This window comes from Rhincodon typus, chromosome 40, assembly GCF_021869965.1.
Source record: "Rhincodon typus isolate 14 chromosome 40, sRhiTyp1.1, whole genome shotgun sequence".
Lineage (NCBI taxonomy): Eukaryota > Metazoa > Chordata > Chondrichthyes > Orectolobiformes > Rhincodontidae > Rhincodon > Rhincodon typus.
Window position 1 is genome coordinate 13,254,274 of NC_063371.1, and position 23,706 is coordinate 13,277,979.

The 23,706-nt window shown below is 43.3% G+C and overlaps 2 protein-coding genes across 2 annotated transcripts in view; one reads left to right on the top strand and one right to left on the bottom strand.

Moving 5' to 3' along the window:
• Positions 1 to 23,706, top strand: part of LOC109926765 — a 741,111-nt gene that overhangs the window by 693,117 nt on the left and 24,288 nt on the right. The gene's annotated exons all lie outside the window — the stretch shown is intronic.
• snrpg (small nuclear ribonucleoprotein polypeptide G) overlaps positions 17,424 to 23,706 on the bottom strand; it is a 7,525-nt gene continuing 1,242 nt past the window's right edge. The window contains exons 2-3 of the mRNA XM_020511772.2: positions 22,686 to 22,810; positions 17,424 to 17,740 (exon numbers count right to left, since the gene is read on the bottom strand). Coding sequence (XP_020367361.1) covers positions 17,690 to 17,740; positions 22,686 to 22,810 — 176 coding nt within the window. The 3' untranslated portion in view covers positions 17,424 to 17,689. The remainder of the gene's footprint in view (positions 17,741 to 22,685; positions 22,811 to 23,706) is intronic.

The window sequence follows — 23,706 nt, forward strand, 5'->3', positions numbered from 1 at the left end:
TTCCCTCTCTACAGATGCTGCAGACCTGCTGAGTTGCCCTAGCAATTTCTTTGACTGAGAGGAATTCGCTGCTCTCAAACTCCTTCCACAAATGTGACTGGACAGAGGTACTGTTTTCTGATTCCACCAAACCACAACAATTTTGATTCCCTTAACATCACACTTGTTCCAGAGAAGAACACAACAACCTTCGAATATTCCATCTCCTCAATACTCCAGTGGTAAATCAGAAAATGAAAGGTGAAAATGAGTCCTAGTATTGCTGTCACAACTGCTTGCTGCTGATCAAAATTCATTCCATCATTTTACAGTGCAATAATTCGAAAATAGGACAGGAATCTGACAGAGACTCAAGAATTTCAAAAGAACATCAATTAATAAGCATGATTACAAGAAACGGTCTTGGATGGATGGCTTAGTATCCATATGGGTGGACCTGAGGAGTAACAAGAGAAAAAGACATGGTGGGAGTCGTCTACAGTTCCCTCAATGGCAGGTCGACTGTCAGAGAGAGAATAGATCAGAAGATAATGAGGATTTGCAAAAAAAGACAGTACATTAATCATGGGTGATTGGTCATGATTGGTCAAATTAAATTGGCAGAAGTAACCCAGAGGAAGAATTCATAGACTGCATTTGCAACAGTTTCCTCAAACAATACGTCGTGGATCCAATCAGGCTATTTTGCACCCGGGAGCTGTGACAATAACATGGTAGAATTTAGCATACAGTTTGAAAGTGAGAAACCTGGCTCAGAAACAACTGCGCCTAACTGAGGGCTAAGAGTTGAGGACAGAGTTGGTTGGAATGGACGAGGAATGGAGTTTAACAGATGGTTGAAGGACAATGGCAGGCGGTCAAGAAAATAGTTCATGACTCAGTCCATGACAAAGATGTCCTGCAGTGAGGAAGGATAATTCCAGTTATATAGTTCACAAGGGGGAGAAAAGGATCAGATCAGATCAGATTGAAAGAAAAGGCATTCAATGTGGCAAACCAGAGGATTTGGAAACTTTTAAAAGCCAACGAGTGATGACAAAAATAGGGAGAAAATAGAAATTTGAGTAGCAATACTATAAAAACAGACAATATTACTTTGGTTAAATGTATTAAAAGAAAGAGGTCAAAATGAGCATAGACCTCTTAGAGAACAAGGCTCAGTCAATGAGAACGGGGAAATGGCAAGGCAGTTTGATAAATCAGTCTCCACTGTAAAGGACATGAACCACATTCCAACAATACAAATTAACCAAGGGGCAAAGGGTGGGGTGGAATTAGTACAAGAATTATCACATGCTCCTTTCGTTACAAAAACAGAAGTTGCTGGAAAAGCTCATCAGGTCGGACAGCATCCGTGGACAGAAATCAGAGTTAATGTTTTGGGTCCGGTGACTCCCCCTCTCAAAACTGTTGGCAGAGAGTTTCTTTTGTACTTATTCCACTGATGGTACTAAAGACCACTAAGTCCCCTGGATACGATGGGATGCAACCTCGGATACTGAAGGAAGTAGCTACAGAGATAATGAACGCACTGGCAGTTATTTTCCATGAATCCTTGAAAACTGAAAATGTCCTGGAGAATCAGAAAACTGCCATGTAACACCGTTATTCAAAAAGGGGATGAAAAAAAAATCAGCCAGTTGGTTTTACATCCATCATCAGGAAAACATTAGAGTCTGGTTAAAGGATGTAATAGCAGAGTATTTTAAAATACATAATGTGATCACACAGAGTCAGGATGGTTTCATGAAGTGGAAATCAGGTCTGACAAATTTATTCAAAACCTCAAAGTGGTCACAAGCAGAACCAATAAAGACAAAGCAGGGATACATTTGTACTGCTAAACCATGTATAATGAGGGAACAGATATAAGGCTACTTTCTAAGATAAAAGCACATGATATTGAGGGTATCTATTTCTTGGCCTTGGAGAGAGGATTGGCGAACGAGTAGAAGAGAGTTGGTCACAAGCAGAACCAATAAAGACAAAGCAGGGATATATCTGTACTGCTAAACCGTGTATAATGAGGGAACAGACATAAGGCTACTTTCTAAGATAAAAGCATATGATATTGAAGGTATTTATTTCTTGGCCTTGGAGAGAGCATTGGCGAGCGAGTTGAAGAGAGAGTTATTATAAAGGAGGCATTTTCAAGATGGCAACTGTAACCAGTGGAGTGCCACAGAGATCAGTGCTGGGGCCACAGTTATTTACAATATAAACGAATGGCAACATCAACATACTGTTGCCTGGTTTATGGATGACACAAAGAAAAGGTGGGAAGGCAAGCGGTGAGGCTGATATAAAGAATCTGCAGAGGGATATAGGTCAGGTTAGGTGAATAGGCTGATGGAATATCGCGTGGGAAAATGTGAGGTTATGCACTTTGGCAGGAAGAATTGGGAGCTAAATATTATTTAAATGGAGAAAGAATGCAGAAAGCGACAGAATACATGTATTTAAAACTTAGAATCATAGAGTTCCTACTGTGTGGAAGCAGGCCATTTGGCCCATCGAGTCCACACCAACCCTTTGAAGAGCATCCCACCCACACCCACCTCCCTTCCCTATCCCTGTAACCTTGTATTTCCCATGGCTAACCCACCTAATGCTATGAGGAAATTTAGCATGTCCATGTAGCATCCATATGTTTGGACTATGTGAGGGAACCAGAGTACCCAGATGAAACCCATGCAGACAGAGGGAGAACATGCAAACTCTAAAGAGACAGTTGCCCGAGGAATCGAACCCAGGTCTCTGGTGCTGTGAGGCAACAGTGTTAACCGCTGAGCCACCATGCCACCCCATTTTAGGTCCTTGGCATGAATCATAAAAAGCTAACATCCAAGATAGAATACTACGGGCAAATCTGGTCACCACGCTATCAGAACGACATTATTGTACCGGAGAGGGTGCAGAGGAGATTCCGTAAGATGTTGTCTGGAATGGAAAGTCTCAATTATGAGGAGAGATTGAATTGGCTGAGTTTGTTTTCCCTGGAGCAGAGGCGGTGGTGGGGGAATCTGATTAAGGTATACAAAATTATAAGAGCCACAGACAGAGTAGACCATGAGAATATTTTCCCCATGGCAGACGTGTCTAAGCCAAAGGGCATAAGTTTAAAATGAGGAATAAGTAGTTGGGAGGGGATCTGAGAAAAAGTATTTTCACCCAGAGGATGGTAAAAATATGGAATGTGCTGCCTGAGAGGGTGGTAGAGGTAGGTACTCTTATAAGATTGAAGAACTATCTGGACAAGCACTTAAAATGCCAGGGCATCATAGATAAATGGGATTAAGTGTAGTTTGGCATTTGTTGGTCAGCATGGTGGGCCAAAGGTTTATTTCAATGCTGTACTATTCTATGATTATAGGTAGGAGAGAAGGCAAACAGAATAATTTCCAAGGGAATAGAATATAAAAACAGGAAAGTTCATCAATAACTATGCAAGGCACTAGTCAGACCACAGCTGGATCACTAAGAACAGTTTTGAGCCCCTTCACTAAGCAAGGATAGCCTGGCATTAGAAATAGTCCAGTGAAGGGATACTTGGTTGATGCCAAGAATGGAGGGACTGTCTTATGAGAAAGGGTTGAGCAGGCTGGGCTTGTTTTCATTGGAGTTTAGAAGCACAAGAGGAACCCTCATTGATAGGAGGCTCAACAGGGTAGATACCGAGAGATTGGTCCTAGACGTTCCCACAAGGGAAAACAGGGGTCATCTTTTCAGAATTAGGGGTTGCACATTTAAGGCAGAGATGAGGAGGAATTTCTTCTCTCAGCAGATAGTGAATCTGTGGAATTCTTTACCACAGAGGGTCGTCGAGGCTGGGTCATCAAGGAAATTCAAGATCCACTTTTAATCAGTAAAAAAATGCAAGATTACAGGGATAAGGCAGCAAAGCGGAGCTGAGGATTATCAGACCTCATTCAATAAGGGAGCTCAATCAATGGGCTGAATGGCATACTTCTCCCTTGTATGAATCATGGAGGAGGTTCAATCACTTTAGATCTTTCAGTGGCATTACCGTTCCCATAAATGTAACCGCAATGTGTTTGAAATATCCAACGTTCCAGTTGCATGAACTTTGTTTTTTCAGAGGTGTTGATGTTTAAGATGAAACAGGAAGTGAGGTGGCTCCAAAAAACGAGAAAAGAGTAAATCAGAGAGAGTGTGAGCACATTGACTGAGGCATCCGTCAACGATCTCACTCACACCGGGAAAAACTCAATCACTCGCCGCACGTGGGACCTTTCTGTCTACAAAATGGCTCATGTCAAGGTACTGAGCAGAATTTAAAATTAATTAGTTTGGAACAATTCTGGAACATCACGGCAATTTAAAAGGTATTAGCTTGAGGGATTAAAACAAAAGTTTGTTCATTTCCCCCTTCTCAGGAGGCTATGTTTCCAGGATTCAATATCAGGACAGTCAGAGATGACTCTACACAAGCTCCCATCCACAAGACAGAGCTTTAAATAATAAGCTACTCAGCACCAAAAAGAAAAAGATTTTCCGATTTTCCAGTTCCAAACACCAACTCCAAACCAAACAAAGCAACAAAACAAAAAAAAAACTGATTTCCAACAACTACTTACTGAATCCCAACACTGTGGAAGCAGGCCATTCAGCCCATCGAGTCCACGCTCACCCTCCAAACCCACACCCCTTACCCTGTTTCTGTAACCCTGCATTCCACATGGCTAAACCACCTAGCCTGCAAATCCTTGGACACTCAGGGCAATTTCGCATGACCAATCCACCTAACCTGCACAGCTTTGACCAGTGGGAGGAAACCAGAGCACACGAAGGAAATCCACCCAGACACGGGGAGAACGTGCAAACTCCACACAGACAGTCGCCTGAGGGTGGAATGAAACCTGGGTCCCTTACTCTGAGACACAATAGTGCTAACCACTGAGCCACTGTGCTGGGTAGAAGATCACAAATGCCACCTCTGTGATATACTCCAACTGGAACTTAGCCCATACCATGGCTAGACCGATTGAAATTCTTCTGTCAATCAACAAGGGGATCAAGCTTCCTGCTGTCCGGGCACTGCTCCCCAGAACTAGGTCAACATCAGCATAACTTCACTTACTTTTTATACTCTCATAGTCAAGAGCCAGTGCTTCACACCAGTCAACATGCCAGACGCTGCCTTCAATCACATTTCCTCAGCGGCTGATAACTTGAATTATCCCCAGTACAATCGCCCTCAGCGCAGGCAAGCCACAGGTTACTGGCTCAACACAAATGAGAAGGTCCTACCCAGCTGCTGGCAGTAAATTCAGATGGGGTGACAGGAGCAAATTTCCAGGGCTTTTCTAATGCTTCCAAGACAAATTGTTTCCAGTCAACTGTTTCCCTGAAAATTATTAGCAAAACATAGCAAGAATTACCTTTTAATTTGCATTCCACCTGCCAGCGTCTCGTGATGAACCGCTCACTAATTCTCTAATCAAAAGTAAAACGCAGAGCAAATTAAAAACATCTGAAAAAATTGTGGGACAGAGGATGTAACATCTGAAGGGATGTGGGACAGTGGAATTGAGGGCACAACAGATCAGCCATCATTGAGTGGCAGGCCTGAATGGCTTGCTCCTGTGTTTGTAAATCATTGAAAACGTCACAGCCATTAAAAATACAGTTTGAGAACATCCTGTGTGTTTGGCAGGACTCGGGGTTTTCAAACGGTATCCCTGCAGAGGATTACCTCATTTTGCATGAAGGACTTGACAGCCTTGACTGTGCTACAGTCTGTCCATTTTCCAAGTTCATTCACAAAATGTGCCTCCCTGTCTTCAATAATTTGTGCAATTTACATTAAACTTTGTCTGTCTCAAAAGTTCAACACTCGATCAACAAGGACATTGAAGAGTAGGGGGTGAAGACATTCCTTGCATATGCTGCATTAGGTCAGCTGTATTGTTGTCTGTGGTGCAGGAGGCCAAATATTTGAAGACAAAGGCTTTTACATGATTATTTGTCTAGCCCACACAAGTTGCACCTAAGTGGCAAATGTAAAACTGAAGCTGCAGAACCACACTCCTATAAAATTTAACGTGCATTTATGTAGCACCTTTAACCTGAAACTTCCCAAGACAGTGTCACAAAACAAAACTGATATTCAACCAGATATAGAGATTGAGGACAGATGAGAAAAAGGTTGCTCAGGGGTATGTGTTCAGGAGCATCTTAAAGGAGAAAAGAGAGTTTGAGATATGGAAGGAGGTGATTTTTAAGTGCATGTCACCAAGGTTTCAGGCGAGATGACGAGTAGATGCGTGCCTTACAAGCTGATAGCCTTTACAGGGGCATGTATTAGAAAGTGACAGAAATTACTTTTAACCAAGCAATCAGCCTCCCAACAAACTGAGACAGCGTGACAATGGAGCTGGAGCACATGACCACTCCTTCCCACCTGAGGCAAGGCTTCTTCTTCCAGTTTGCAAGGCATAGGCCACAATTTGCTGAGCCCAATGGGTGGCAAAAATGAAGGGGCAAATGAAGACAGTTTGGGTCTGCTGACTTGCTGGGACAGCACACCAGTCTCTTCACATCTCACAGAAAAAGGAACTCCCTGTAGAGTTTGTGGCTGGCTGTGAATAGCTGACCAAAAAAAACAACTCATGAATGTACAGCAACTCATATTCCGCTTGGGAACCCTGCAGCCCAATGGTATCAATGTGGACTTCACAAGCTTCAAAATCTCCCCTCCCCCTACCGCATCCCAAAACCAGCCCAGCTCATCCCCGCCTCCCTAACCTGTCCTTCCTCCCACCTATCCCCTCCTCCCACCTCAAGCCCCACCCCCATCTCCTACCTACTAACCTCATCCTGCCCCCTTGACCTGTCCGTCCTCCCTGGACTGATCTATCTCCTCCCTACCTCCCCACCTACACTCACTTTTACTGGCTCCATCCCCGCCTCTTTGACCGGTCTGTCTCCTCTCCACCTATCTTCTCGTCTATCCATCTTCTATCCGCCTCCCCCTCTCTCCCTATTTATTTCAGAACCCCCTTTCTCTACCCCATTTCTGAAGAAGGGTCCAGGCCCGAAACGTCAGCCTTCCTGCTCCTTTGATGCTGCTTGGCCTGCTGTGTTCATCCAGCTCTACACCTTGTTATCTCATGAATTGTGCTCCTGCTTCTGGATTATTCTCAGTTTTAAACAGGACAAAGTCATCTTCCTATCAACACTAGTTATCAAAAGTACTGAGTGTGTTTAAAAATCTCACTGTCAACTTCTTTTAGTGTGAAGTAACAATGTTCACATCAGAGACGGACTCGAGGACAACACAAACCCTTGGACTTTAGATGCGACAGCCCTGGGTTTCATCTGGTGACGGGGAAATAACACTGTCCGCATTTTTACATTTATTGTAAGCATCGGGTCACATGAACAGTGTGCAGGAGTCCACTAAACCATTCTGATTTCACAGTGTTAGGTGACTCCCACGCAATGCATGCTGAAATCAAATTGTGGCTTTTCTGTAGATGCACAAACACAAAGTCCTTTCCAAATCAGAAATGTGAACATCATGCGGAGTTGTTAAGCTCAGTCTGGCCTACCCAATTTAATCAGTGGGTCACGTCTCACATTCCCCCCTCCACCAATCAGCATCTGGCACCGCCGTTCCCATCTGATTGTGGACTTTCTTGCTGAGGTCGCAGTTCAAAGAGGCCAATGAACTACCACCAAAGGGTCAGGTCACAGGCCAAAGATAAAAAACCAGGGTGCACAATCGACACAAAAGGCTGTGGGAAACAGTCACTTCACACTGGAGCGCATGGTCCAGAATGCTTGGACCAAAGGCCAAGAAAGAAATGGCTCAGGTCCCTCCATCAGTCCTAGTCTTTTTTTGGGTTCACTGAGGGACTGAGGACGTTGCTGCCTAGGCCAGCATTTATTGCCCATCCCTAACTGCCCAGAGGCCAGTTAAGAGTCACACAGAACAGGTAAAGACCCTTCGGTCCAACCAGTCCATACCAATGACAACCCCAAACTAAACTAGCCCCACCTGCCTGCCCCTGGCCCATATCCCTCCAAACTTTTCCTATTCGCATACTTGTCGAAATGTCTTTTAAATGTAATTGTACCCACATCCACCACTTGCTCAGGAAGTTCATTCCACACATGAACCACCCAGTGTTGTAAAGGATTTACCCCTCATGCCCTTTGTAAATCTCTCTCCTCTAACTTTAAAAATGTGCCCCCTCGTCTTGAAGTCCCCCACACTAGGCAAAGAATAACTACCATTAACTCTGTTTATACCTCTCACTATTTTATAAACTTCTATCAGGTCACCTCTCAACCTCCTGTGCTCCAGTGGAAAAAGTCCCAGACTTGCTTTGTAACTCAAACCTTCCATTGCTGTGGGTCTGGAGTCACTTGTAGGCCAGACCAGGTAAAGATGGCAGTTTGTTCCCTTAAAGGACATTAGTGAACCAGATGGGTTTTTCCCAACAATTGGCAATGGACTCACGGTCATCATTAAACTCTTAAATCCAGATTTTTGCTTTATGAAATTCAAATTCTACCATCCGACGTAGCAGGATTCGAATTTGTGCTCCCAGAACATGACCTTTGCCTCTGGATTAATCGTCCAGTGATAACAGTACTTGGCCATCGCCTCCCCAGTGAATTGTAACCTGGCTACGTTCACTGAGAAGAGCAACACCAAGTTCTACTTGGAATGGCCCATGGGTTTTGGAAATCTACATTTCCATTCAGTTTTGAAGGCAGGGAGCACCAGTGGCTCAGAAGAAAAGTCCGACCGGATTAAAAACATGAACGGTGTTTCTTTCTCCACACATGTTGCCAGACTTTCTGTACATCTCCAGCGTCTTATTTTTATTTCACATCTACAGCATTGCTCGCCTTTTTGCTTGCTTCCAATCAATCTGAAGAGTGAATGTGGATGGATTAAAACGTTGACCGTTACTATGAAAGTATTCCCAGCGAAAGCAAGATGAGGAAACAAGAACAAACCTGAAAGCCGAAGAATCCCAGCAGACACACTGTTCCCCACCCGAGATTAGAGAGTTCATGACTGTAGCAATCCATAGCCTGTTGACAAGACAATATAACAACAAACCCACCTGATGATGATACCTCAGCAAGTCACCAGTTTTCTGCTATGGTCGTACAGTTGTGCTTTCCACTCAACATGAGAAGAATCTCCACTTGAAGGAGATGTCTCTTTGTAAACTGTTGAAGCGCACACTGCCACAGACAGACAGGCAACACCAAGTGAGATTGGCAATAGCAAAAAGGGATGAGCTATCACAAAACCCATGAAAAGGAATGATCACTGGTAACACATCTGGCAACCCATCGAAGAATAATTCAGTCAGATCACATTTTAGAATGTCTGAGCTGCAGTTAACGCATACAGCAGGAAATTGTTTGGTCAATCATTGCTCCTTTCTTCAAGACATCCACAGAACTGAATCACTCCTGAGCGTGTAATTCTGGACTGACTCAAAATTACCAACAAATAGCATCACTCCACCCCTACTTTTAAAGAAATTAGTTTGTGTCTCAAACTACAGCAACTCAATTAGACTAACTTCGCAGTATGTCTCTCTCGTCGTATAGGAAAGACAGCTGCCAGTTTGGGGCAGTCACATTCCACAACCCCATGTCGTCGTGTTGATTGAGGCATTAGCCCACCACACTGCTAACTGTGGTCTCAGCACCGCCAAGCGGAGCACACCGTCCATATTGCATTGGCAATGTCGGTCAAGAGTGGTGTGCCCAAGTTGTAGGTGTGGGACTCGAACCTGTGAGCTGCGGCCATGTGACGATCCCAGCCTTGCCTGGGCACGTTCGAACAGCAGCTTATTCAGCCAGCTCACTATGGAAAACAGTCCCTGGAAACCTCGTTATTCTGGCATCGAAACTTTGCAGCCTATTCAAAAACTACCAGGGGCCCAACTCTAAGTGCATGCAGTCCGCAAGCTTTGACAATCACTCACTGCAATCTGTTCACCTGCTATCAGCAATGTGCTGAGTCATTTCTTGCCATGTTAAGGACCAAGAAGAGCAGAGAAGTCACAGAGAGAAGCCACCTCTTATTGGAGCATCATGGGTTGTACTTCTTATTCATTAAGTACACGAAGGATGATTTGAAGGGATATGGGCTAAGCACAGCCAGGTGGGACTAGTTTCATTGAGGATTGTGACCAGCAATGGACTGGTTGAACTGAAAGGTCTGTTTCGGTGCTTTATGACTCCACCTCCACAGTTTTAAAGTTATGGTGTTTCACTGACATCTAGTGGCATGTTGCTTTAAGATACGCCATCTCCAAATTCTGTCCCTTACGTTCACACCCAGCACTATCTCCTTGCTTGTACAGGGCAGGTAATGAGCTACTCCATTGCCAGCTCTTTTCTAATGCCGAGATGGCTTGTTACTGAGCTGACATGTTCATAAACTGTGAAATTAACACTTTGATATTTACAATCTCAGGTGCAGTGCTATTAATTTTGTATTTTGTGCGACACCATGAATGAAATGTTCAGATTTCAACATGGATGTGAAGGTCACTGGACAGAGATATCCCCATTCTAAAACTGCAAGAATTTATAAAACAAACAACTGCGGATGCTGGAAATAAGAAACAAGAACAGAATACACTCAGCAGGTCTGGCACCATCCGTGGGGAGAAAGCAAAGTTTCAGATCTGGTGACTCATCATCAGAACTCACCACGACAATATGCCCAACAGAGCTTCAAGTAAACCACGATCAAATTTATCACCACCCTCTCTCACCCCATCACACATTTCACACACACTCCTGCAAATTCCTCCTGTATTCAACCACTGTCAGAATTTAATCGCCTTGAGGTTTTCTGTCCTTTCAGTTAAAGTCAGCCTGCAGACGTAAAGAAGATGGAAAGCTATAAATGGAATACAGATGAGACACAACTTGGAAGTGAAGTTAGAGTGGAGTGTCCACAAGAATCCGTGTGGCCCTCCAATGCATTGTCTCCAACATATGGGCTGCCCCCACTATGATGGTCATAGAACAGGGATGCAGAGTTACAGAGACAGGATCGGTGGGGGAGGGGTAGGGGTCCGAGTGAGATGCTCTTTGAAGGGTCGTTAAGGACTTGACAGGCTGATTAGCCTGAATCCACATTGTCGGAATCCTACGACACTTTTTGCTTCGGCCACCTGACAATTTCAAACGCATGCTATCAGCCTTTGAAGGACTAATCCTGCATTGGAACTTAGTTGCTTGATCTCCAGGGATGAAATATTACATCTCTGCAAGTCTCTCATCTCACTGGTTCAGCATCCTTTCCTTAGTGTTTTCGAACTTGAACCTACTATCCAATCTAAATGCTGTTTATTTCTCTCATCACACAAGCCTTCAGAAACTTAATCAGCAAATTTTATTGGCTCATCAGTCTACAACTCCATCAGGGTCACCATCAGCAAACTGTGCCCAGTGCCCAGTTGCATTCACTGAAACCTAACTTGGAACTAAAGTCGGCGATTCAGCCCCTTCAGCCTGCTCTACCATTTGATACAACAAAATCTTACATCTGAACAACTGACAAATTTATTTAGCAACCCAGCCTCCACCACGTTGCAGGATAGTGGATTCATGGCCCTTGGAGAGAAGTAATTTCTCCTCATCCCTGTTTTAAGTCTGGAACATCTTCACCCAAAACCATGACCTCTCATTCTGGAATACACCATGAGAAAACATCCTCTCTACGCCCACTTTGCCAATTCTCTTTCGCATCTAATCTACTTCAAACAGATCTCCTGTCATTCTTCTCAAGTCTCGTGAGTATCGACCGAAACTGCTCAACTTTTCCTCAGAAGACCTAGTGACCCATTTCTGAACAGCCCTCAATTTCTGGAACATGCCACTCAGCAAGCTCTCTGTCATCCATGAATAAAACCTATTACACTGCCATTCCAAATACTAAATTAAGGAATTACCAGAATATTGTTACAGGAAGGTATATTTTTAACTGAGCTCTTGATGAATTGGTCAAAAAAATCCCAATTTGACTCTTGGCAAACAAAAGGAAACAAAACCTGATAGGCTTACTTTCTAGAACAGCAGCACTGAAGACTGTGCTCCAAGTTTCTCACAGCAACCTTTGCTGTTCTGTCAGAAGGTAAGAACGGTTATGCACTCATCACATTATGTGGTACAACCCTGGGGCCTGGCTGGTCTTCTTCCACTGAGCTCAACAACAGTCACTGCACATCAGGGCATCTCTCTTGCCGCAAAGTTTGCTTTGAGCCTCAGTCATATACTGAGTTTTTGGGTCACCTGTCCATGATCTCAAATGATTCAGTATCACACAACAACTACGATGCAATGTGGCCATTCAGCCCCTTGTGTCCGTGCTGACCATTCTAATTTTGCTTCAAAAGGGACCCGTAAAGTGGCTCATGTTAAGATGCGACATAAATGCAAATTGCTGTTTTGTTCTTGCAGCATGTTTTGTTGCGAACCATGGTGAGATTAACATGAAGTGTTTGCTGTTAAATAATGTGTCGTACTTTAAAGTATTCCAAAATCAAAGCTACAGCACAGAAACACACCCTGGCCAGAGTCACCAAACCACCATTTCTGGTGGAATTCTTCAGGCGACCACTGACTGACTGCTTCTGATCTCAAGATGGGGCAAAGAGCTGTACTTAAACATCTTGATTGGCCACATATGACCCTGATTCTGGCCTGGGGAATAGCAGTCCATGAAAGGAATCAATGCTATATCCAACCACACACAGCCGGGGATAGACAATTCAAGTGCAAATACTACATAACTTGAAACCTTTCCTATTCATATACCTGCATCTACCACTTCCTCTGGCAGTCCATGCCGTGTACAAACCATACATCTCACCAGATTAGAATGTACATCCCCACGGCCACGACTGCCAACATCATCCTCTCCGAGCAGTGCATCGCGAGGACGTACCAGAGGAGCTATGGGTGGTCGACGTGATGCACATCAAACACGAGCACTGCACAAGAAGCCCACCCAGCAGATTTCTCTTCCTGGCAAATGCACAGTATTCTCGGTCACCTGCATGCAAGGTTAGACCTTTATCTCTCACCTGACCTGCTGAGTATTTCTGGTAGGTTCTCCAAGATTTCCAGAACCTGCAGCATTGTTTTCCCATTCCCAATCTCCTGCAGCCAACATTGAGCTTCACCCAGTGGTTCTCCAACTTAGATATCAACGTTATAGGGAATAATATATCAACATAGGGAATAAGGCAAAGCTGCAACCAGTTTATCTTTCTCAGCATTATCTCTACGTTAAGTCAAACTTGTCAATTCATGAACAAAAGACCAACTCTAATGTTGCAGTGGGCTGTCTGCAAATTAAATATTAATTTCTCACTGATCAGTCAGACACTCAGAAGAAAGCTTGGTGTTTTATTAATTTGATTGCATTGGCAGGGGAGGAAAGATAAAAAAAACATGCGTTTTCTCAAATCACGTTTGTACTTACAGCTCAGAAATGTGAACATGTAATCAGATCATTGGATATTATGATCATGTGTATTAGTTTGAATATATTAGTTAAGTCACGCACACCAACCTGGAATGTAGACTGTGTGAACATGGTTGAGTAGAGATATATGGCTGCGTACGTAGGTATCGGACTACAAATTATAATCAGCAGAAATAATCAAGTGGATTTTCCACCCCACTCTCACGTTCACCTGGTCCACTTGACTCCTTCCTTCCCTGCCTCAACATCCGTTTTCCTTTCTGGGGTGAGGCTGGCCACCAACATCTACTACAAACCCACCGACTCCCACAGTTACCTTAACTTTACACACTCACACCCTGCTTCCTGTAAACACACTATTCCATTCTTCCAGTTACTCTGTTGCATCTGTTCTAATGATGCTGACTTTGTCGGGGGGTGGGGGATGCCCAGAATGTCCATCTTTTTTCCTCAACTGAGGACTCCTCAACACTCTAGTCTGGGTCTCACCCATCTCCCACACTTTGACCCTCACCCCCTCTCCTCCCTCCCACAACACCGATAGGGTCCCCCTTTGTCCTTACTTAGCATCCCACCAGCCCCCACATCCAAAGCGTCATGAGCCACCAATTACGCCAGCTCCAGCAGGATGCCACCAATAGGCACGTATCTCCCTTCCCTGTCATTCTTGTGCAGGGACTGTTCCCTCTGGGACACTTTGTTCTACTCTTCCTTCACACCCAACAGCCCCACGGCACCTTCCCATGCAATCACAGAAGGTGCAACATCTGTCCATTTACTTCCTGCCTCCTCAGCCTCCAAGGGCCCAAACACATCTTCCAGGTGTGAGTTATTACATTTTGATTACTAACTCACTCACAAGCACTGTATGTTTACTCTACCGTGTTTCTATTTATTCATTCATAAAACCGTGTTTTGCAGTACATTTTACTCTTACAAGATAAACTAAATTAAACATTCTTCCTAGACTGCCAACCCATTACTGTTTCTTTACACCTTTCAATTCCATTCAGCAAGCTGTGTTTAGACCTGTTTCTGTATCAAATGCTACCCCTTAATAGGTGTTAATACTGTAACCTACCTCAGAACAATGCCATCCCCACCATCATGTCTCTATGACTCACTCAGAGCTATGGAAAGATGATATTGTTAATTAGCCCTTAGTAACCATCTCTCAGGACCTGCATAGGCTGCAGGTCATTCCTCCACCACCAGATTATCTCAGATTTCCTAATACACTACCTAAAACACTAACCTATCTGTTTCTAAATTTTATTTAGGACTACCATCTTGTATTAATGTACAGATTTATACTTTTAAGTACATACTAAATAGGGCCACTACACTCTAAGAAACTTACTACAGAAAGTGCTTCTATGGAACTGCATGAATGAACGCGTCGGAACCGTCAAAAACCAGCAATAGTAAATGAATTGTGGATGAATAGTAGATGAAATCGCATCATGCAGCTGTGGGAGATCAGTTTTATATCCTCTACACTTATTTAGTACACATATAATTTCTCAGTTATTTAGATATAGGTCTAGTATTTCTACTAACATTACTAACTTTAAAGACAAAAGGACGAACACCTCTTAGTTATGCAAGCAGACAGCAGGTAGATACTCTAATTACACCAGGATTAACAGCCAGCATTTAGCACGTGCTAAACTATCTCCTGCTTGCACAGGACAGATCAATTGCAAACTTGTGTGCAATAGATACAACTATGTGACACCACAGTGCTAAAAGTCTAATGAATGTAAAAACTGTGGATAAGGGAGGCCACTGCAAAACTGTACTTTGGATTCCATCGCCGCCTCATTCGGTGCCACCGTGGAGGCTCAAAACAGAGGCTCTTTTCACTACTCACTGATCTTGCTCGCAATTGAACACGAAGCAGCGCTTTATCTATACTTCACTCAATCTAGTCTACTGTATTCGCTGCTCACAATGTGGTCTCCTCTACGGTGGAGAAATGAAGCATAGACCAAGTGACCGCTTCACAGAACACCTACATTGTGGACACAAAAAGAACCTGAGCTTCCAGTTGTCGGCCACTTCAACACCCCACTGTGTTCCCTGGACAACATGTCTGTCTCAGGCTTGCTGCAATGCTCCAGTGAAGGTGAGGGCAAGCTGGAAGAACAGCATCTAATTTTGCGCTTGGGAACTCTACAGCCTTCTGGACTCAATATCGAATTCAACAAATTTAGGGCTTGAGGCACCTTCTCCCATGTCCTTACCCCAACCCCCACACACCAGGCCTTGTCACCACATGGTCTGCTGTTACACACAACACACTGTTAGCCACGAATTGTCCCCATTAGTAGTTATTCCTTCTTCCAGGCCAACTATTGTCCACTCTTTTGTCTGAGAAACTGTTCTCGTCTGGCTTTGGGTTCTATTCCCCACCTGTAATTTGCTCATTACTTCCCAGCCCCCCGCCCGCCCTACCATCTGCATAAAAAACACCTTTTCCCCAGCTACCATCAATTCTGAGGAAGGGTCACTGGACCTGACATGTTAACTCTGATTGCTCTCCACAGATGCTGCCAGACCTGAGTTTCTCCAGCAATTTCTGTTTTTGTAGTCGATTGGAAGCTTTGTATCTGCAAAAACAAATTTAACCTTGGTTCTTGTAATAAATATTTGAGCTGTATGCCCTTTTCTTGAAACAAAAGAAATTGCTGGAGAAATTTGGTTTCCACACTCTAGGGATTCTATGATCTACAGGGTCAGTGTGGACTTGTTGGTCCGAAGGGCCCGTTTCCACACTGTCGGGATTCTATGATCTATGGTAGCATCTGTGAAGAAAACGCAGAGTTAATGTTTCAGATCCAGTGGCTCTTCTTCAGAACAACTGGACCCAGAACATTAACTGATTGCTGTCTACAGATGCACCACAGCTGGTGGGTTTTCCCAACAATTTCTGTTTTTGTTTCTCATTTCCAGCAACTGTAGTTCGTTTGGTTTTTTACCGTTTTCTTGAAGCGTACTTGTGTTTTTGAATCAACATTTGAACAAAGAAACCAGAGTCTCATCTGATCCAAGGGAAAACTAAAAGTTAAACTCACTCTTGCAGTGTCAATTGCAAAGAGCGCATGCAACTCCTGATGTCCTCCAAACAGCAGCTCAGGATATGGCTGCTACAGTCTTCCACCCATTGCAGTATATGGGACAAGGGAGCCACTGATTAAACTGCTGAGCAGATTTTAACAAAGCACAGTTTACAAACACAACATGAAACCCTGTCACCATTGACAGGGCATGAGTAAAAGGGCTGACAGGGGAAAATCGTAAACAGATGTCTGCTAACACTGCAAAATGAGGAAACCACACACACTGGAACAAATCACTCCAAAAGACAAAGGTTTGCACCAGACAAGTTTGGGTTTAATTCCAAACTACCAAGAAAAGAAAACTTTGTTTAATTTGTTAATTGATATCAAAGCTCACAAACAACACCAACGACCATTTCCAGAAGAGAAAACCTTGCTGTTATGATCTCTGGGTGCACAGTAATTAGAAAAGCAAGACAAGAGAGAGTCAGAGTATGTACTAACTCTGAAGCGCCTACAGCATTTAAAGGTACCTCTGGACCACTTGCAAACTGAAGCAAATCTTTCCAGAAGCACAAAAGGTCTCAAGAAGCAAACATGAAAAACAGTGTCAGCATTCAATGGTTTCCTCATGGCAGCCGTTATTGATGTTACCAATTGTATTTCAAGCATGAAGCCAACTCTAAGAGCCACCTTACATAACATCAAGGATATGGCTGCTCCGATACAAAGAGTGTTAGGAATATGAACGGAGCTCACAGATCACTTTTACTCACATGCATTTGTATTTGGTATATTTCCATCTGATGTGTGGAGGTCCAAAACCACCACCTATTCCAATACTTAGCACACACAAGTTATTTTCAGGAACCAGTCAATTTTATTAAAGATCATTTGGTGTTCACTGACACAGAACAATACAGAATGCTTTCATACTAAAGGAGGTTTAAATGTCTTGTCAATCAAAGGACAAAATTATAAAATAGTCAGAAGTTATGTTGCACCACATTAACTTGGAACAAATTGTCGCCCCTCACAGAAACTAAGGATAAACAACACACAGCTCACAATTCTCTCGGCTCATCACGTTTATGTCATCTTTTCAGCAATAACGCTGTCTTCACTACACTCGTTCTAAGGCTTCAAGCATAATAATGCTGTTCCCTCGAATAACCTAATGGATTGAATGGAAACAAAATTAAAATGTGCATTGAAAGAAAACTAAACGCAAGTTCATTTTGGTGGTGGAACATTACGCCAAGACCAAGCTTCTGTTTCTCAAACATTCTGTACCGGAGTTGTCAGCTCCAAGATGGTGTTGACAATAATGTAGGAGAACTGGACAACGATGGAAAGTAGAGCAAAGATGCTGTTTCACTAAGGCAGGAACAATTAAATTGCTATGGTGCAATGCAGTGGACATTCCCCTTCACCAGTGAGGGACCAAAAGAGCAAACTCCTTCTCTTCCATTTGTAAATTGTGTAAGAGGTCTGAAGGAACAAGCGACTGCAACAGAGAACAGCCACATCGTTTGAACAGGGGGAGAGATACATAAAGGAGGACCACTATCCAGGGAAGCATATCAAGGCAGAAAAAGAACAGAAATAGTAGGAACTGCAGATGCTGGTGAATCTGAGACAACAAGGTGCAGGGCTGGATGAACACAGCAGGCCAAGCAGCATCATAGGAGCAGAGAGGCTGACGTTTCGGGCCTAGACCCTTCTTCAGAAAAGATGAACGTCTCAACTCTACGCTGCATGCGCACACCTTCCTGGTTTTCAGTTGAGGGGATCTCAATTCAACTGCCAAGGCACAACCATGTTTTCATTGTTAAACACAAAATGAATACACAATTCTGCTCCAACAGCATCACCACAGCTCAAAAATATTGAAAGGTGGATAGCCCTCGGTGGGTTACAAAATAACAAGGGTATTTTAACATTGGTTCCCAAGTAAAATCCACAGTATTTGTACGAGTATTTATAAACAAGTGCTGTATTCTCAGTGTACACTGGACATTGTAGAGATGGTGTATTGTACGCTTAGAGTAAAGGGAAGACCTTTTAGAGCGGAGACAAGGAGAAACTTCTTCAGCCAGTGAGTGGAATTCTGCCACAGAAGGCTGTGGGGGCCAGGTCATTGAGTACATTTAAGACTGAGATAGATAGATTCTTAATTGTCAAGGGGATCAAGGGTTACGGGGAGAAAGCAGGAGAATGGGGTTGAGGAACTTATCAGCCATGATTGAATGGCAGAGCAGACTCGATGGGCTGAACGGCCTAATTTCTGCTCCTATGTCTTATGGATTCAGGTTTTTGGACAATAGGAATCTCTTTTGAGAAAGAAAAGACCTGTTCAAAAAGGATGGGTCTAACCTGAATGTAAAGGGACCAACATCTTAGCAGGGAGATTTACTCATTCTATTAAGGGAGACTTTGTACTGATACAAAGGGGGAGTACAGGAATTCTAAATCGCAGTAAAAATAGAAAGATTAATGGCAAAGGTTCTCATTGTGAAGACAGCACAGTAATTAGAAAAGCAAGACAAGAGAGAGTCAGAATATGTAATACTCTGAAGAACTAAACTGCATGTATTTCAATGCAAGGGGTCTTACAGGTAAGGCTGATGAACTCAGGGCATGTTTAAGAACAGGGGATTGGAATGTCATAGCTATTACAGAAACTTGGCTGAGAGATGACAGATCTGGCAGTTCAATGTTCCCGCTTTTAGAAGCTAGAGGAAAGATAGGAAAGGAGGCAAGAGTCGGGGTGGGGGCTTTTATTTAGGGAATTCATTACTGCTGTAACTAAACAAGGTCTTTATGAAAAATTATCCAGTGAAAATAAACAGATTGAAATTAGAAATAAGAAAGGAAAGAGCATCTTGATGGGATTGTATTATAGGCACCACCACCACCACCACCACCACCCGGCGCCCCTCCCCCATACTAAGGAGGAAATTGAGAAACAAATGTGGGGAGATCTCAGATATATGGAGGCCTAATAAGGTTGTAATAATGGGGGAATTTAATTTTCCAATCATTGACTGGGACTACCATAGTTTAAGGTTTGGATGGTGAAGAATTTGTCAAATGTGTTCAAGAAAATTTTCTTAACGATATGTGGATACTCCTACTAGAGAAGGAACAAAACTAGATCTTCTTTTAGTTAACAAGCACAGCAGGTGACTGCAGTAAAAGAAAGACAACACTTTGGGCCTAGCGATTATAATTCTGTCAGTTTCAAAACAGCTGTGGAAAAGGATAATCCTTCCTTGAAAGTTAATGTTTGTAACTGGAGTCAGCAAATTTTAACAGTAAGTGACAAAAACATTCAAAAGTTGATTGGAGTAGACTGTTCAGCTGGACAGAGAGTAGGGACCCTTAAAGATCAAGGTCATTGTTTTTGCGTTGACTTCCAAGAGATGGGAGAGATAGTAAGTCAATATTTTGTCAGTTTTTACGGAGGAAAAAGAAACAGAAGCTAAAGAATGCAGAGAAATAAATTTTGATGTTTTCAAATCAGTTCACATTACACAAGAGGAAGTTCAGGAGGTCTTCGAAAATATATAAGTGGATAACTCTCTGGGACCTGATCTAATGTATCCCAGAATGTTGTGGGAATTGTGGGAATTAAGGGAATAAATAGCAAGAGTATTTGCAGAAATATCTGCATCATCTTTTGACGAGGGACAGTCAGCATGGTTTAGTGAGAAGAAAACTGTATCTCAAAAACTGGAGTTTTTTGAGCAAATCACCAAAAAGATTGATGAGACGTTGCAGAGCAGTAGATGTTGTTTATTTGGATTTCAACAAAGCCTTCGACAGGGTTCCACATCGTAGACTAATTAATAAAGTTAGGTCACATGGGATTCAGAGTGATCTTGCCAATTGGGTACATAGTTGGCTCATCAGCGGAGTAATGGTGGGGGGTTGCTTTTCGGACTGGAGGCCTGTGAGCAGCTCTTCTGTTTGTCATTTATATATGAACGATTTGAATGAGAATATAGAAGGCATGGTCAGATTTTTGGATGACATCAGAATTGGTGGCATAGCAGAGAGTGAACAAAACTTTCCAAGATTATAAAAGGTATCGTGATCAAATGGGTCAATGGATTGAAAAAACGGCAGATACAGTTCAATCTGGATAATGCAAAGTATTGCATTTTGCGACAACACAAAGGGGTAGGGCTTATACAATTAATGGTAGGGCCTTGGGTAGTGTTGTAGAACAGAGGAACCTAACGGTTCAGATACATAATTCTTTGAAGTCTGCGTCACGTAGACAGCACGGTTAAAAAGGCATATAGCACGCTTGCCTTCATTGCTCAGTCCTCCGAATATAGGAGTTGGGAAGTCATGTCGAGGTTGAACAGGACATTGGTAAGGCCTCTTCTGGAATGCTGTGTCCAGTTCTGGTCACCCCCGTCATAGGAAGAATATTATTAAGCTGGTGAGGGTTCTCAAGAGATTTACCAGGATGTTGCCAGGTATGGAAGGTTCGAGTTGTAAAGAAAGGCTGGATAGGCTGGGACTTCTTTCACTGGAGGGTAGGAGGTTGAGAGGTGAGCTTATACAAGTTTATAATATAATGCCAAGTTAACAGTACTTGTGTTTTCCCTCGGATGCAGGATTTCAAGACTGGGGGCACATTTTTAAGAAGCGAAAGATTAAAAAAAAAACACGAGGGGTAAACAGAAAAAAGTTCACGTGTGGAATGAACTTCCTGAGGAAGTGGTGGATGGGGGGTGCAATAACAACATTTCAGACTTTTGGATAAGTACACAAATAGGAAGGGCTTGGAGGGAATTGAGCCAGGAGCAGGCACGGTGGGAGTAGTTTAGTTTGGGATTGTGTTCGGCCTGGACTGATTGGACCAAAAAATCTGTTTCCGTGCTGTATGACTACGACTGTTCAGTTCTGTTCTAAAACAGGGGCCGGGGTTATTTTGGGTCACCCAGGATAGGGCCACTGAAGAGGAGTTCAAACGATGAAAGAGACAGAGTAGACTCCCTGTTTGACTTGCTGCTTTTGAGCTGTACATTGCCAAGTTAACTGACATATACGGGTTCTGTGTTGGGGACTAAGAATAAAATCAAGACAAGTTGGATGTCTATGTTTTGTCAGAAATCAGCAGGAAGTCCCGAGATTAGTGGGCATCTTGATGTTGGGAGTTAGAACTCAGTTGTTCTCAGGAGCTGAGAAAATGGGAAGGTCGCTGGCTCTGAGTTGGTGCAAACTGCGAGGAACTCAACAGAAACCTGTAAGCACAAATACCTCAGTGCAGCTAAAAGTGCAGATTAAAGAACTCACATGCAGTGTTTCTGCTGGATGCAACTGCACGAGATCGGGCCCCACGAGAATACAGCAGCTGTCATGACTTGGTGAAGCTCATTATTTTGTCAAAAGGTGGTGCTGTGTCTGAAGGAGCATAGTTTCCAGAGTCCAGGGGAGTATGGGCCCAGGAAAGGAGAGCAACTGACTGGAACAGGAGCAGTTACTGAGCAAGTCCGTGACAGAATGGCTTGAAATGAAACGTGAAGAGCAAATCAACAGAAGTGAAGAAATGTAATGCCCTGTGAAATTTCATCAGACTTCATGTGTGTTGTATTGAGGGAAGAGGGGGATGCTGAGTAACTTGTGAGACTTGCCTTGATCCATTTATTGTTTGAATTGTGTTCTGGGATGCTTGATCATGGTATAACCAATATTTCCCTATGTTAAATCCTGGGTGTAAGAAAAAAGTTGCACATGCTGATTATATCAGTCATAACATGTTATGTCAATTTTATTGTTGTTTGTTGAAAACCACATGGCTTTCTTCTCTAAAGTCCCCAGTCCTCCCATTTCATCGCCTTGAAGTTTCGGACTGCTCGCTAGACCATAATATGGATTTGTATTTTGCTCTGGGATCACAACAGTCAGTACCTGTCGAAGGCCAGCTTGTGCCTCCAATGACCCACTGAATCTCCCTGTGGGTGGCTCTCAGTTGTAGGCTTTCCTGAAATCCCTCGTGTCAGGGTAATGCAGAATTAAGTCTGCGGTTGAACTAGTTGAAGAACTCAAATGGGAACAAGTGAGTTACATGTCCAAATAAAGAGGAGAAACTTGATACTTACCACCATGCCAATGTTGTTCTGCTGTCCACCAGGCGCCATCTCAACCGACTCATCCACCACAAGATTCATGAAGGGGTCGAAGCCTCGCAGAATTCCTTGTACATGCCTCCCACCATTCAGTTTTACTGAATGAGAAAATAAAGCCTCATGAGACTTGCAACAAAAGTTTCAGTTGACAGCATTTCCATTTCTCTTGCAAAGCTGTGATGTGCTTTGATCTCTGCACTGACCATGAGGAACTCAGTCAGTTCCACAATTGGTCAATGCAGAGCTGGCCAGAAAACTGATTGTCTACCTGGTTCTGCCAACAAAATCAACCAACAACTCACTGACACTTATGATGTCAGTACCGCCGCCTCTCAATCTTCAGTACAACGTGTTGCGAACTTGGGTGGAGGACTTGTAGATTGGGAATCAGGAAGTTAGAATCTGGGGTCTGTAAAACGCTAGGCAGGGTTGGGGGTGGGGGAGGGGAAGAGCATTGACTGGTCCCTTTAAATGATGATGTACTTGTTCTACGCTTCGAGATTTTTTTTTAACAAAAACAAGTCTATGAGCAGCTTGAAAGTTTGCAGGTACAGAGCACACTCAAATTGAAACATTTGCATCGAAAGGCCATACAGTTAACAGGCCAAGCAGCAGTTCTGATTTGTTACCAAGACAAGTTTTGAATATAGCCCTTCGATTTGAACCATACGATTAGATACCAAAAACAAATCCTAGGACCAATCCTAGTGTAAGAAATTGATACGTCATCAAGGGTATAAATGAAGACAGCAGTGGACAAAGAGGCAGAACTGACTGTCATCTGCCAGAATTAACAGTGAGAGCCAGCGATCTCACAGACTCCTCCAAGTCTGAGAGAAATCACCATCTAAACAACAAAGATACCCACAGCACAACTAGTGAATATTCCTGACACAAGAATCGATGGAGAAGGCATAGAATCTTGCTGTAATTTCGAGACACTAAATTCTACATTTTTTTTGCTGTCTACAGGTGAGACTTGTATTTATTGGAA